The sequence below is a fragment of the Equus asinus genome, chromosome X (assembly GCF_041296235.1).
Source record: "Equus asinus isolate D_3611 breed Donkey chromosome X, EquAss-T2T_v2, whole genome shotgun sequence".
NCBI lineage: Eukaryota > Metazoa > Chordata > Mammalia > Perissodactyla > Equidae > Equus > Equus asinus.
The window spans coordinates 47,968,769-47,983,923 of record NC_091820.1 but is presented as its reverse complement, the minus strand read 5'-3'; the positions used below and the strand labels follow the sequence as shown (position 1 = coordinate 47,983,923).

Sequence of the window (15,155 nt, the reverse complement as noted above, 5' to 3'; positions counted from 1 at the left end):
CGGGGCAGCAGCAGAAGCTCTGACTGCCCATGGGTCCTGTCCCCATGCTACACTATTCTCTAAATAAAAGAGCACTGCTGCCAGATCTTAAGAGTCTAAGAAATCTTTCTTTCGACTCCTCGGCCCACCGACCCCGCCTCATAGTCATTACAGTGACCAGGTTCCTGTCATGGACATTTCTAGGCTAAGGCCTGATAAGGGCATGATGGACACCAGTGATGTCATAAAGGCAGGATGTCCCTGACCAATCAGGGCCCAGAGCTCAGGGATACACTGGGAAGGACTGAATGCTGGCATCCAGAGAGGCCCAGACACCAGAATCAAGCAGAGCTGATTGGACCCGAAGCGAGCAAACATCATGTCGGAAAAACAAAGCCATGACAGCTCCTATCAGACTCAAGCCCATCTTCCAGCGGCCGAGCTACCTGTGAGCTACCTGGACCGCCTTCTGCAGAAGGATCAGTATGCTCAGCACCAGAATTCATCCACAGAGGTTTTTCTCTTTGCTATGGTGGACTACCTTACTGACTACATCCTGGAGAAAGTAAGCGCTGAGGTCAGCAACGGCGGTATCATCCCACAAGATGTGGAGGGAGCAGTGGACAACAACGGCGCGCCCCGCCGCCAATTGAGGGATTCAGCCTTCACTCTGTTTGGTGAGATGCCCGGAGCAAGAAGGAGCGGCTGAAGCCTCAGTCAGGGCCTAGTGGGAAGCCTCAGCCTCAGCCCACGCCCAAGCCCAAATTTCTCATAGCTGTAGAATCCTGGCTTCTGTCATCAATAAATGCTATTAAAGGATTCGAATCCATTGCTTTTGACTCCTCAGTTTCTGTCATTTTTAATTGGAGGTATTTGGGAGGCACCCAGAATGAGATATCTTGTGGAGGGTGGGAGGGGTAGAAGGGGTGGGCAGTGTGGATGCTGGGCAGTGTGGGATGCTGGAATCGGTGATTTCAGGGAGCAGTTTCTAATGGTGACAGTGTGGGGAGTGGCCCTCATGGGAGTAGCTGGTTGAGGTTGCGGTGGAGAAGACTTCCTCACTGGCTCTGAGCAAGTCAAGGCCTGTGAGGCCAGGAGGGTGGCGGGGAGGGTGGGTGGGGGGGTGTGGGTTGGGGGATGGAGGATGGGGGGTTTTGGGATGGCGCTCCAGGCACGTTGGATTCCCAGAATGACAGCGGTAACTGGGGAGGGGCTGAAGACCATGACTGAGTGCCAAAGGCTTTATTCACAACAGGGAACGTCGGAAAGTCAGGAGGTGATGGCGGCGGGGGTGGGTGGACAGAGGGCGGCATAGCAGTTGACGTGAACTTCACGGGACAGGGGCTTTACGTGAAGATTGAGGAGTGATGGGGAAACCATAAAGAAGTATTCATAAAAGGAATTATTGTCAGGTTAATTTCATCTATCTATACCCTGCCTCGTTCCAAAAGAGGAATTGAGACAGGAATTATTAGCTAGTGCTGTGATGCCCCGTGGGGTATGTCCTTCCATCCTCCTGTGAACACTGGTGAATTAAATAGGAATATTATATAAAGGCTACTCTCTGGTCTAAAACAGGCAATTCAAGAGGTTCTTCATGGTTATTAATTAATGAATGGGCTCACTTATACATTATTTCGTTTCAAACATAATTATCAATCTCATTCTCTGATGAAACATCTGATCATTTTAATGATCACGTATTCGATAGAATAACAGAATTATCAGTGGCCGAATACCTGCTTTGAGAGGTATAAGCATAACCTGTGTAAATTCTGTCCCAAGTGATGGACTCAAATGCATATATAATTCTTGTGGACATTTTCATGCTGGGTGTTAAGTTTAAAAAGGTGTCACATCAAGTGTTACAGCAGTCTAACCCTTCCCCTGTGAGTGTCAACATCTGAGAATGTCACCTACTCATAGGATCCTCCAGGGCCACCCTGTGCAGCCTCCTGGCGTGTCACAGAGGGCTGGTCAGAGGCTGCCCAGCCGGCTTCAACAATGGGCTGAGAGGACCTGGGTTGGCCATCCCAGTTCACCACTTCCTGGCCATGTGATCTTGGACATTGATCTGTTCCCTCTGAGCAGCAGTTTCCTCATGAGTCAAATGGGGATAATAAGAGTTCCTCCATCTTCGGGTTTTCCCAAAGGTTAAGTCAATACATGTCAGTAAACTGCTGCATGGCAGACAGTGCGCCCTTAGTAAATAGCTGCATGTATCTCCCTCCCTATGGACCAGATGTTTAGCTGTGCTTCCCTATGTCCCGCTGGGCCTGGTTCTCACATGATTACTGGATGTTTAGGCCACTGGCTGTGAAAACCACAGCCTGCTGAACTTTGTGGAGAGACAGAAGAGTGCCATCAGAGGAAGAAGGCAGAGGTGCATCCAGGAAACAGTCAGTCCTCACCCTGGTTTCCTCTCTGCTCCCCTCTGCCTGGTGACTCACCGTCTCTCTGCCTCCTTCCACCATTTATTAAAGCCTGGAGCTGGCTCCGCCTTTGCCTACTTCACTGGAGGGTCCTGAGAATAGTAGTGTTGGGTCATGCTTAGAGCTTGTTGGAATATGTGCCTGTATAAATCCAAGAAACTTTTCTTGCCGCATAATGCGATTCCACCAGATATTTACAGAAGCCTCGTTGTCAAATGTCCACCCCACAAATTTGTGCTTTGTTCTAGAGAGCCATGAAGCCCTCCCAGCCTTAGCCAAGTTCAGCTGTTCAAGATCTTCTGTGCATGTGAGTCGGGAGCAGGCCTCTCCCCAGCAACTGCAGGTGGAGCGTCACCTTCAGCTGATCACATGAAAGCACCAGCTTTGCCACCCCATCCCTGAAGTGGGGCATCTTTGTGTCTAGGGCGTGGTTTCTCATATTCCAGTGTCCTTCAGCAAACAGGGAGTGCCTCCAGGGTGGGCAGAGCCAGGGAATCAATCATTATACTAAGATCTTGATATGTTGGTTGATTAAATAGCTGTCCCACATTAAAAGAAAAAAACAACAGCTGTGGATTTTGGCTTATGGCTATGGTTCGTTCTAGAACTAAACATGATCTCCTAGATACTTCTCTGGAAGGCACACCTGAGGAATTGAAGGCCGGAGAAGCCATAGGAGGTGGATACACCATGTCCAGTTAGCAGGTCTGCGTGGTCAGGTGTCACCTTACAGTCCATGCAGTAGTTGACACTAATGGTCACTGTGACATCTGTAGGGAGCCAGGCTTCCTGGGCTCCTTCAGACTCTCTGATGTCCCAGGTGGAGTTTGGAGGTTGAGCTTTAATGACCTCGTGTTGGCAAGTCCTCGGCAGAGTCACACGGACGTGGGAGAAGGAGGCAGAGCAATACTGCCATCCCTTTAGGAGTGTGCTCCAGCTGTGCTTGTGGATTTCACAGGAAGCAGGGGGCCACAGTGAGGATAGCATCGGTCTAAATGCGGCACCTTGCCAAATTCCCCTCCTACACGTGCACAGGGGTCCCACACTCAGGGGAGGAAGGTAGGCGGAGAGTGAGAATCACTGCCCTTGGGAAAGGATGAGCCGCCCAAGTTTAGGCCTTTTGTGCCTTTTGAAAGGACAAGTCGGGGGATGGTAAGGAAGGATTTGCTCTAGCCCGGCCCTGCGGAGAGGACACTGTGCGAAAACTAAAACTGGAGTGAGTAGGGACGGGACTGGGGAGGGTGTGGTCTCCCCCACACCAGGCCTGTGATCAAAAGCAGTGTCAGGGGAGGCCAGGGGCAGGCACGTGACCACAAGACACAGGTCAACACAGGAGGAAACATCACGTCTGAAAAGAGGTGAGCCCAAGAATGAGCCTGAGGGGAACTTGGAGAGTAATCCTGGTCTAATGTTGGTTTGAACCCACGCCTTGAAACTAGGCTGGCATCCCACTGAGAATAATGTTTGGGAACACAAGTGTTTTGAAGGCCCATGCTCCCTTTGTCCCTGTGTCTGACAGATCCCGCAGGACGTGGCCAGAGGAGACCACTTAACTATTTAGAAAGGGCTTTTGGAGCCACAAAATAGGATTCAAGGAGGAGACTGTCTGTGAACATCAATATGTCATTTCCTTAAAGAACGAATTACAAAGTGGCAGCTCACGGACATAATCTCGGCAACAGATGGGATCATTAGGCCTACATAGATGTTTTAAAAAAATTAATTAGCTCAACATTTAAAAATTAAGAACTTTTAAACTGGAAACCTCAATTACTGGCTTCTCTTGTGAAATCAAAGTGTCAGGGCGTACATGGTTACAGTCAGATAAAGATATGACTAGCTACTGTCCCATTAATATTGGGCCTCTCTGGTTTGCCACAGTGCTCACCCTTCCCTGTTGTATCTCATGTGTGACCCGCTTCACTCATTTATAGTACCTACCTGGCTGCTAAAGATACTTGAGTTCATTATTCCCATTGTAGTTTAGTTCTAAAACCCTAGTTTTCTAAAGGATGAAATCTTCTCGTTCAATGAATTAATACAGTGCAGTGCTCTTCAGATGGTCTGTGATATAGGGCTAGTATTTTCTGTTATTCTTGTACAAATTCGTTGTGAACTGGTATATGGTTCTGTTTTACATGACTAGTATGGAGCGTACATTTGACTCTTCACTCGAATCCAACAAGACCTGAACTAATATATACCCTGTTCAATAAGATGACTCCACTCGCTTAAATCTTATGGCAAAGCCAGATTGCTATAAAGGTCACTAAGTGCCGCTTCTCGATTTCCATACCTGCTGTAGCTGACCAGTAACAAATAAGTTAATGACTATATCAGTCCACAAATGACATTTGAATAGCATTACAATAGTGAATTTATTTTATTTTATTCTTTTAGGAGTGTGGGTTTAAATCTAAGGACCTGCATTTGGTGTTTTGCTTAGTGTTTCTCCTCCAGAGTCCTTCGTGAACACAGAAGACTGGTCTTTCTTATTTAGGGTTCTCGAATCACTGTGGGGAAAATATCTCTAACCTTCCTCTGTTAAAGCAAAATCTGCTAAAGGAACCCAGTGGGCAGCAGGAGGCAGGTTAGATACCGTGGTTGTGAGAGATTTGGGTCCTGAAATAGAAGGATGGATGAAAGGCATTCACCAACTTGACTGTGGAAGAGAGTCTTCAGCATATATTGGGACAAAATAGTGAAAGAAGAGGGAGGAAAACTGGATTCTGGTCTCCTGTAAGTGTGGTTTACTTGGGGCACGTCACCTTCTGTGGTTGTAAAATGAGGAAGTTGGACTAAATTATTTCAGATGTTGGCTTGAAGTGTTATAATTACCAGTCTACGATCTTTTCCTAAGAAAAGGTCTCTACTGAAAGTGAGTAAGTGGAACTCAGAGAACAAGGATTATTTTTTAGGGTCTCCATTTTACAGCTGAGGCCACTTTGGCCCAGAGACGGTAATCAGCTCTCCTGAGGTCACATGCCCGTGGGTAGAACAGCAAATGTGACGTCCTGTTCTTGTACCTGTTGTTGAGGCCCCTCCTCTCCTAGATCCTGAGAAATGGGCGGGCTCTGTATAGAAAGCGTTTAATGCTCTCTTCTGGGAAAAATGCAGAGATGTGAGAGTCTTGGATTTCTAGGAAAGCACTCTCAACAACTCACTCTCAAGAACTTTCACTGTGTTTTATTTGGAGGCCAGACACGTTAGGACCAAAGGATTGATTTTATAGAAGAGGTCTTTGGCCTTTGCAAACCTAGGTCTTGTTCCACTGGACATTGTGATAGCCGTGTCATTAACCCATCTCCTTCTCAAATAAGGTGTTCTTGAAATTCTGACTCTGTCCACTGACCTGGTCTCAAAGGTGGTTATGTGATGACATCAGAACCCTGTGCCCAAAGGCTTATTCTTTGAAGTACCTGAGATACTGTCTTTTTTTCTTGAGTTTCTGAGACCATCCTTCTTTGTTTAAAACAAAATCTCTGGCATGTAGCTGACTGTAGCATCTTCAGGGAAGCATCAGTGTAAAACAGAGTGGAGGAGACAGACACTTATGGCTGAGGTTAACTTAGTACTGATAAGCTTCACAAGTGAAAATCTCGTGGGAGGGCATCACAACAGTTGTGCACCTGAAGGTGAAATTACCTTTTTTCTGTCATATGCAAAGAAAGAAAATGAAGTCAGAAAAAGTTTTTGACTGTCTATAAGCATAATGATTTAGCCCTTTTTCAATAAAGTATGGAGTAGGTCCTAGACATATGGATTTTTTTTTTTTGAGATTTTATTTTTTTCCTTTTTCTCCCCAAAGCCCCCCGGTACACAGTTGTATATTCTTCGTTGTGGGTCCTTCTAGTTGTGGCATGTGGGATGAGCCACCTCAGCGTGGTTCAATGAGCAGTGCCATGTCCGCGCCCAGGATTCGAACCAACGAAACACTGGGCCGCCTGCAGCGGAGCGCGCAAACTTAACCACTCGGCCACGGGGCCAGCCCCTAGACATATGGATTTTAATAAAATCTCATTAGTGTATTAGAGTTCTCCAGAAAAAAAACTGAACCAATAGGAGATATATATATATATGATTGGTTCAAGCAATTATCTGGTCTGACAAGTCCTAATTCGATAAGGCAGACCTACAGGCTGGACACTCTGGATAGATTTCTGTGTTACAGTGTGGCTAAATTCTTTCTTCTCCAAGAAACCTCGGTTTTTGCTCTTAAAACCTTCAACTGATTTGATGAGGGTAATTTCCTTTACTTAGACAGTCAGCGTTCCATATCCCCAGGGTCTGTATCCACGGATTCAACCAACCATGGATCTGAAAATATGGAGCACCGACTAAGGGACCTGAGCATCCCCGGATTTTGGTATCCACGGGGGAGTCCTGGAACCAATCCCTTGCAGATACCAGGGGAGGACTGTAGTCAACTGATTATAGATGTTAGTCACATCTAAAAAACAACATCTTCACAGCGACATCTAGACTAGCGTTTGACCAAACAACTGGGCACCATAGCCTAGCAAAATTGATACACAAAATTTAACCATCACAATGGATAGGTTTGATGTGTATCCTCAATTGAAAAGCAGTGCCCTAGAAGATGCTGGATTCAGATTTTAAAAGGAAGGTTGCAACCAAATATTTAAAAGTAATAACTGAAATTCTGACTGACAGCACTCTAGTTTTGTTGCCTAAGTCACCTGGGAAAGCACCAGCAGTCCTTGGATAATGAGCAACATATCATGGACAGTGAGAATATTGACAAATCTTTAGAAATTTCCCATACAATATAGAATATCGGAAATATTCATATTTTCTCTATTCATATTTAACCAAGGGAAGTCTGAGCACCTCTTTTGATTTAACAGTTTTCTGTGCAACTCATCAATGGTAACATGTCTGATAAATCTATTTCTAGCACCTCTCTTTTTGATAAAAGGAAAAAATAAATCTTTAGGACTTTCCAGGGGCCCTGTGAGAAACCTGTTTAAAACCAAAGATAGTTTTAACGGCAAAAGATATTATGAAGTGTTATTTTATTTCAGTTTTCACGAGGATTTGATTTTGGGAATGCTAAAATCAAAAATTGCCTGGATGTTTGCTTAAGGTAGAATCATGAGAGCCCAAGAACATGAATGGTTGTAGCTTGACTATCTATTAGTTCAGTGGCAAGACAATGTTTAAGTAAACATAGAAAAGTCCTTAAGACTTCAGAAATTCAGAAATGCAGAACTATTGTTGTTTCTTTATCTTTTTTTTTTTTTGAGGAAGATCAGCCCTGAGCTAACATCTGCCAAACATCTGCCAATCCTCCTCTTTTTGCTGAGGAAGACTAGCCCTGAGCCAACATCTGTGCCCATCTTCCTCTGCTTTATATCTGGGATGCCTACCACAGCATGGCTTTTGCCAAGTGGTGCCATGTCCATACCCGGGATCCGAACCGGCAAACCCCGGGCCGCCAAAGCGGAGCATGTGAACTTAACCACTATGCCACCAGGCTGGCCCCTGTTTCTTTATCTTAAAGAGAATAATTAAAGGCATGTTGATGTCAGAACAAAAGTATATTCTGGTGAGATATTGAATCTCAGCTACTTGGGCATACTCCGTATAAAGTGATGTGGTAGGGTCAAATTAAGGGTTCCTAAAATATTCAGGTCCCAATCCCCAGAACCTGTAAATGTTACTTTATATTTTGCAAATAAGGCTTTGCACATGTGAGTAAGTTAAAGCTATTAAGGTCGAGAGATTTTCTTGGATAATTGTGCTTGGCCCTAGTAATCAAAGTGTCCTTATAAGAGGGAGGCAGAGGGAAATTTGAGTACAAAAGCAAAGGGCAATGTGACAATCGAAGCAAAATGCTATGCTGCTATCTTTGAAGATGGAGGAAGAAGCTATGAGCCAAGAAATGCAAACAATTTAGCTCTAGAGGCTGGAAAAGGCAAGGAAACAGATTCTAGCCTAGAGTTTCCAAAGGTGATGCAGCCCTGTTAACGCCTTGACTTTTAGCCCAGTGAAATTAATGTCAGATTTATGAGCTGTAAGAGAATGTGTATTGTTGGAAGCCACCAAGTTGGTGGTAACTTGTTACAGCCACCATAGGGAACTAATACGGGTGAAGAGTAATCTTTTACTGCTCCTTATTAAGAGCAGACCAATAGTCCAATAAAACTTAGTCTTTTTCACAGAGAACAAATGAAATTCTACATTTGCTGCAATATAATATTTGGTTCTGGAGGACCCACAAGCTTTTTTTGAAAATCTTATGAACAAACCTATCAAAACTGAACCAGATTTGGAAAAAAATGGAAACAAATTTATGTTCCCACTCAGCTTCTCTTTTTACAAACCTCCTATAGCTTTCTATATGCATTCAGATTTTGTCCTTCAATATCCTGTGTCACATTCAGAAACTACATGTCATTCTACCCCAAGACAGAAACATTTTCTTTTTTACTCTTGATCAAACAAAAAACCTCCACATCGTTATCTTGAAACTCTTAGGAGACTCTCATTCGTGTATATTAATTATAACTTTTAAGCAAAATCAGTTGTATTATGCACAGGATGCATAATTGTGAATTTCTGTCATTTTAACAGACTAGCAGATTTCATGAATACACCCAACCCAGCTTTTTTTTTTTTTTGAGGAAGATTAGCCCTGAGCTAACTGCTGCCAATCCTTCTCTTTTCGCTGAGGAAGACTGGCCCTGAGCTAACATCCATGCCCATCTTCCTCTACTTTACATGTGGGATGCCTACCACAGTGTGGCTTTTGTCAAGCACTGCCTTGTCTGCACCCAGGATCCGAACCGGCGAACCTCAGGCCACCAAAGCAGAACGTGCGAACTTAACCACTATCCCACCGGGCCGGCCCCAAACCCGGCTTTATTCAGCCACATACTTCCTTTATACAACTTCTCAATTTGGCAGAAATAAACATGATCATTAACAGAGTCAAAGATATAACTTCTTTGTAGCATGTACAAATAAGGAGCAAAAGCATATAAATTAAAATTATGCTTAGTCATCAATGTTTCAATATTCTGTCTTAGAAATTAGCATCTATTGAATGTCCATTAACTAACTCAATATCAGTCCAAGTTTATTCATTATCTAAAAATCTTGAAAAGTATCTTCAAGCTGACATACTATGAAACTTTATTACTGTACAAAGACAAGTTTGTCAAAACAGTGGTTCAATTTCATTAACTATAAATTTATATATTTCATAATCTTAAAATAGTATTACTAGTTTATGTGATGAGTAAAAATTTATAAGTTAAGGAAAAACATACCTAAGTAGTATATAAATGTACATTTGTACTACAGTTAACACTGATAAATAAGAGAAGGCTTAGTTGTTTTCATTAAACCCAAAGTATTAATGTAGTCCTATTTGCTAAGGATTTACATAAATTAGGTGAATTTGATTTCTTAAAATAGTTGTGAATTGGTTTCTGGGAGAATATATATATTTTAAGTCTAGCTCATTTAAAGTATCATTGTTCAAAGTCTTTATTTGCAAAGAAATTGAGGAATATCCAATTATATAAGCAGTTCTTTAGATATACCAATTAGAACAGAGCTCCGTTAATTTAAGAAATTTTACCATCTAATATATCAATATCATCCAGAGGTACATTACACATGCTATCAGAGGTGAAGGCATTTCTGAATTAGAGACACACAGATGTATGGCACAGAGAAATGGAGACTATATTCTACCCTTTTAGCCATGGGTCAAGTATAAACACAGAAACAGGAAAACACACCAGTCCAGAAAACAAAAAGTTTTTCTCCTCCCAGAGGGTATGACATTCTTAATTGAATAGCCAAATAGATAAAGAACGAAAAGCTAGATTCTCCGTTGTCTCTCACCCAACAGAGACTAGATCTCCATGGACCCATTTACAGAGATCACCAGATGGTCCGATCCTAAAACGAAATTCTCGACCATTTCTGCCAACAGTGGGAACAACTTATCAGCTGCAAATAAACAAAAACAAAGCAAAGACAAAATTACTGGAAAGTTAAAACAAAAAATATTAAAAATTAGAAAAACAAGTCAGTAAAGTCCTATTGGTGCTTTGGATTCAGCTAGAAGAAACAAGACACTCCTGGGCTTTAACTGAGAATGAGATGCACTTCTCTGTCTTTGAAGTTTACCTGGCTCTAACAGGTGAATCCACTGGACACATCATTGTGACCTCCAAAACATGTTAAAAGATATTTTCAAACAGTAAAATCATGACACATACAGATATGAAATGGAAATGTGTTCAGAGAGTCTCTTTTAACTCATGAGGGAATTGGCAGATATTATAACCAATTCAAAAGAGAATCCAAAGAACAAACATAGAAATATTGATTATGAATATTGAAATGTATAAATGAAGGTAAAAATTAGTTTTATTACAATGTGAGAGAGGAGATAAATGGACTTCTGGACAAGGCATTCAGTGTGTCTGTCAGTGACCAACCATTTGCAAAGGGGTGTGAAAGGGCTCGAAGACGATGCAAGCCTGGAGGGGTGTCCTATAGACAGGGCAATGTTTCCACTGAAACATTCATTTTTTTTTTTTTTTTTACTAGTCTGTTAAAGTCGGAGTAGAAAGTTAGAGTTCCCTGAAAAAGAGGGTCCAGTCAAGAGGGAGACAAGGTTTCTATCACAGATATTTCTAGGCCAGTCCTGATCAGGGCCCAGTGGACACCAGTGACATCACAAAGTCTGAGTTGTCACAAAGGCACCTCCCTGATCAGCGAGGGGCTGGAGCCCAGGGATATAGTGGGCAGGAATGAGCACTGGTATCTAGAGAGGCCCAGACCAGCAGACGATCCAGCCAGGCCGATCAGGGCAAAACCCAGCAAACACCATGTCTGGGAGGAGAAATCGCCAGCTGTCTTTTAGGCGTAGGAAGCACACCCAGTCCCGCTCTACAAGAGCCGAGCTGCAGTTTCCTGTTAGCCGTGTGGACCGCCTCCTGCGACAGGGTGCCTATGGCCAGCGCCTGAGCTCGTCGACACCTATTTTCCTCGCTGGTATTCTTGAATACCTGACAGCCAACATCCTGGAGCTGGCGAGCAAGGAGGCCCACAGCAGCCGCAAGATACGCATCACCCCAGAACACGTGCAGAGGGCAGTGGAGAACAACCAGCACCTCAGCCACCTCTTTGAGAATGAGACCTACCGTCAGAGTGATCAGATGCCGCAACCGAGTAAGAAGTGATGCCGGAGTCCCACAGCCTGGCGAGACCTCATCAACAGCCTCATCTGGTCCCCCAGTGACCCATAGATGGGGAAGGCTTGGTCTTCTGCTGTCAGTGCATACAATTAAAGCATTTATTGCTGTGCTTCTGTCTCCTCTCAATTTCTGTCATTTTTAATTGGAGGTATTTGGGAGGCATCCAGGATGAGATATCTCGTGGAGGGTGGGAGGGGTAGAAGGGGTGGGCAGTGTGGATGCTGGGCAGTGTGGGATGCTGGAATCGGTGATTTCAGGGAGCAGTTTCTAATGGTGACAGTGTGGGGAGTGGCCCTCGTGGGAGTAGCTGGTTGAGGTTGCAGGGGAGAAGACTTCCTCACTGGCTCTGAGCAAGTCAAGGCCTGTGAGGCCAGGAGGTTGGCGGGGTGGGGGGGGGGGGTTTGAGATGGCGCTCCAGGCACATTGGATTCCCAGAATGGTGGCGGTAACTGGGGAGGGGCTGAAGACCATGACTGAGTGCCAAAGGCTTTATTCACGACAGGGAACGTCGGAAAGTCAGGAGGTGATGGTGGCGGGGGTGGGTGGAGAGGGCGGCATAGCAGTTGACGTGAACTTCACGGGACAGGGGCTTTACGTGAAGATTGAGGAGTGATGGGGAAACCATAAAGAACTATTCATAAAAGGAATTATTGTCAGGTTGATTTCATCTATCTATACCCTGCCTTGTTCCAAAAGAGGAATTGAGACAGGAATTATTAGCTAGTGCTGTGATGCCCCGTGGGGTATGTCCTTCCATCCTCCTGTGAACACTGGTGAATTAAATAGGAATATTATATAAAGGCTACTCTCTGGTCTAAAACAGGCAATTCAAGAGGTTCTTCATGGTTATTAATTAATGAATGGGCTCACTTATACATTATTTCGTTTCAAACATAATTATCAATCTCATTCTCTGATGAAACATCTGATCATTTTAATGATCACGTATTCGATAGAATAACAGAATTATCAGTGGCCGAATACCTGCTTTGAGAGGTATAAGCATAACCTGTGTAAATTCTGTCCCAAGTGATGGACTCAAATGCATATATAATTCTTGTGGACATTTTCATGCTGGGTGTTAAGTTTAAAAAGGTGTCACATCAAGTGTTATAGCAGTCTAACCCTTCCCCTGTGAGTATCAACGCTCCAGGGCCACCCTGTGCAGCCTCCTGGCGTGTCACAGAGGGCTGGTCAGAGGCTGCCCAGCCGGCTGCAACAATGGGCTGAGAGGACCTGGGTTCGCCATCCCAGTTCACCACTTTCTGGCCATGTGATCTTGAACATTGATCTGTTCCCTCTGAGCAGCAGTTTCCTCATGTGTCAAATGGGGATAATAAGAGTTATCTACAGAAACCTCATTGTCAAGGTGTCTACCCCACAAATTTCAATTTTAGTTTTCATTGCACTTTATTTTAGTAATGCGGTGACAGTCACGTGAGGAGGGCGTTAAGGAGCTGCCTCAGGCAGCAGCGGCTCTTTAGCAGCTCTTCTCTCTGCCAGTATCCTCTGCTTCTGTTTGGCCAGGTACTTCCTTGCTGAATAATGGTCCCCCAGGTCCTGATAGTGGTCCTGGTAGGTCTTGGCCCCCTAGGTGAACTGCTCCAGCTCCTTGGTAATTTGTTATAGAGAGCCATGAAGCCCTCCTAGCCTTAGCCAAGTTCAACTCTTACTCTTTTCTTCATTTGAATTGGCAAGCAGGCCTTTGCCCGGCAACTGCAGGTGGAGAGTCACCAGGTTGTGGTCTCTTGTAAGCGTAGTTTACTTAGGGGCACATCATCTTCGATGGTTATAAAATGAGGACTAAATTATTTCAGAGGTCTGCTCCAGGGGCACAGTTACAAGTCTATGATCTTTTCCTAAGAGAAGTTCTCTATGGAAAGTGGGTAAGTGGGGCATAGGAGATAAGGATTATTCTTTAGGGTCTTCATTTTACAGCTGAGGCCACTTTGGCCCAGAGATGGTAATCAGCTCTCCCAAGGTCACAGCAAGGAGGAGAGCCTGGCTCTCTTACCTGTTGTTGAGGCTCTTTCCTCCACTCTCTCCTGAGAAATGGACCTTGAGATAGAAACTATTTCATGTTCTCCTCTGTGAAAAGGAAGGTGAGCTCTTCAATGCAGGTCTTAGGTTTTCTTGGATTTAGGAGAACGCTTTCAATAACTCACTCTCAATTTTCACTTGTGTTTTATTTGGGAAAAAAGGATTGATTTCATAGTATAGGTCTTTGTACTTGGCAAACCTATGTCTTGTTCCACTGTGTGTTATGTTAAACTGTATCATGAATGCTTCTGCTTTTCAGTTAACTTGTTCTCGAAATTCTGATTCTGTTCACTGACATGATCTTAAAGGTGCTTGTGTGATGACGTCAGAAGGCTGTGCTCAAGAGCCTGTTCTTTGAAGTAGCTATCCTTTTCCTGGGGGTTCTTGGACAGTTCCTCTTTGTTTAAAATGAGATCTCTGTCCTGTACCTGTCTGTACAGTCTTATGGGAACCATCAGAATTAAACAAAAAACAACATGGAGGAGACAGACATTTAAAATGACTGTGGTTGGGACCGGCCTCGTGGCCAAGTGGTTAAGTTTGCGTGTTCCGCTTCAGCGGCCTGGGGTTTTGCCGGTTCGGATCCCGGGTGCAGACCTGGCACCGCTCAGCAGGCCATAAAATAGTGTGATTGCACTCAAACATATAAAAATAACAGTTGAAGTTATACCTGATAACACTATAGTGTTGTTGCCTAATATCATCAGGGAACGTACCACTAGGACTTTGGTAAGAGAACATATAAGGGGCAGTGAGGGTGCTGATAAATCTCCAGGACCTTCCTATACATGACACAACTTCTAAAATATTTATGTTAATAATATTTTCTCTATTCAAATTTAACAGGGAAGTTTGATCCCCTCTTTTGAGAATTTTTTTCCATGCAACTCATAAATAGTAGCATATCAAATAAATCTAATAATTTTACCACCTCTCTTTTTTGAAGGTAACAGAGTCTATGTGACTTCCAGGGCCTTCTGGGAAATCTCAAATAGAGTTGTAAGTGCAAAACTTATTTCTAAGTGTTATTTTCATTTTTCATTTAGGAATCATTTTGGGGAAGGCAAAAATAAAATCGCCAGGACATTTGAGTGCTTAAGATAGGATTCTGGAAACTCGAGAGGGTGAATGATTGTAGCTTGGCTACCTTCCCTCAAGATGGCAATACAATAAATAAGCATTCAGAAACTATGTAACTTTTATTGTCTCTTTTATTTTTTTATTTTTATTTTTATTTTTTAAGATTTTATTTTTTTCCTTTTTCTCCCCAAAGCCCTCCGGTACATAGTTGCATATTCTTCGTTGTGGGTCCTTCTAGTAGTGGCATGTGGAATGACGCCTCAGCGTGGTTTGATGAGCAGTGCCATGTCCGCACCCAGGATTCAAACCAACGAAACACTGGGCCACCTGCAGCAGAGTGCGCGAACTTAACCATTCGGCCACGGGGCCAGCCCTTGTCTCT

General features: G+C 43.8%; 3 protein-coding genes across 4 annotated transcripts in view; all 3 read left to right on the top strand.

The window, feature by feature from the left end:
* SYTL5 (synaptotagmin like 5) overlaps positions 1-15,155 on the top strand; it is a 273,738-nt gene that overhangs the window by 80,402 nt on the left and 178,181 nt on the right. The window lies entirely within an intron of this gene.
* On the top strand, positions 359-688 carry H2AP (H2A.P histone). The gene has a single exon (XM_044763572.2). It carries the CDS (start codon positions 359-361, stop codon positions 686-688), a length of 330 nt encoding a protein of 109 aa, XP_044619507.1.
* H2AL3 (H2A.L variant histone 3) lies at positions 11,285-11,638 on the top strand. Its single transcript, XM_014853060.3, has one exon. It carries the CDS (start codon positions 11,285-11,287, stop codon positions 11,636-11,638), a length of 354 nt encoding a protein of 117 aa, XP_014708546.1.

Coding starts and splice junctions, on each gene's coding strand:
- H2AP (XM_044763572.2), top strand. CDS start 359: ATGTCGGAAAAACAAAGCCATGACAGCTCCTATCAGACTCAAGCCCAT.
- H2AL3 (XM_014853060.3), top strand. CDS start 11,285: ATGTCTGGGAGGAGAAATCGCCAGCTGTCTTTTAGGCGTAGGAAGCAC.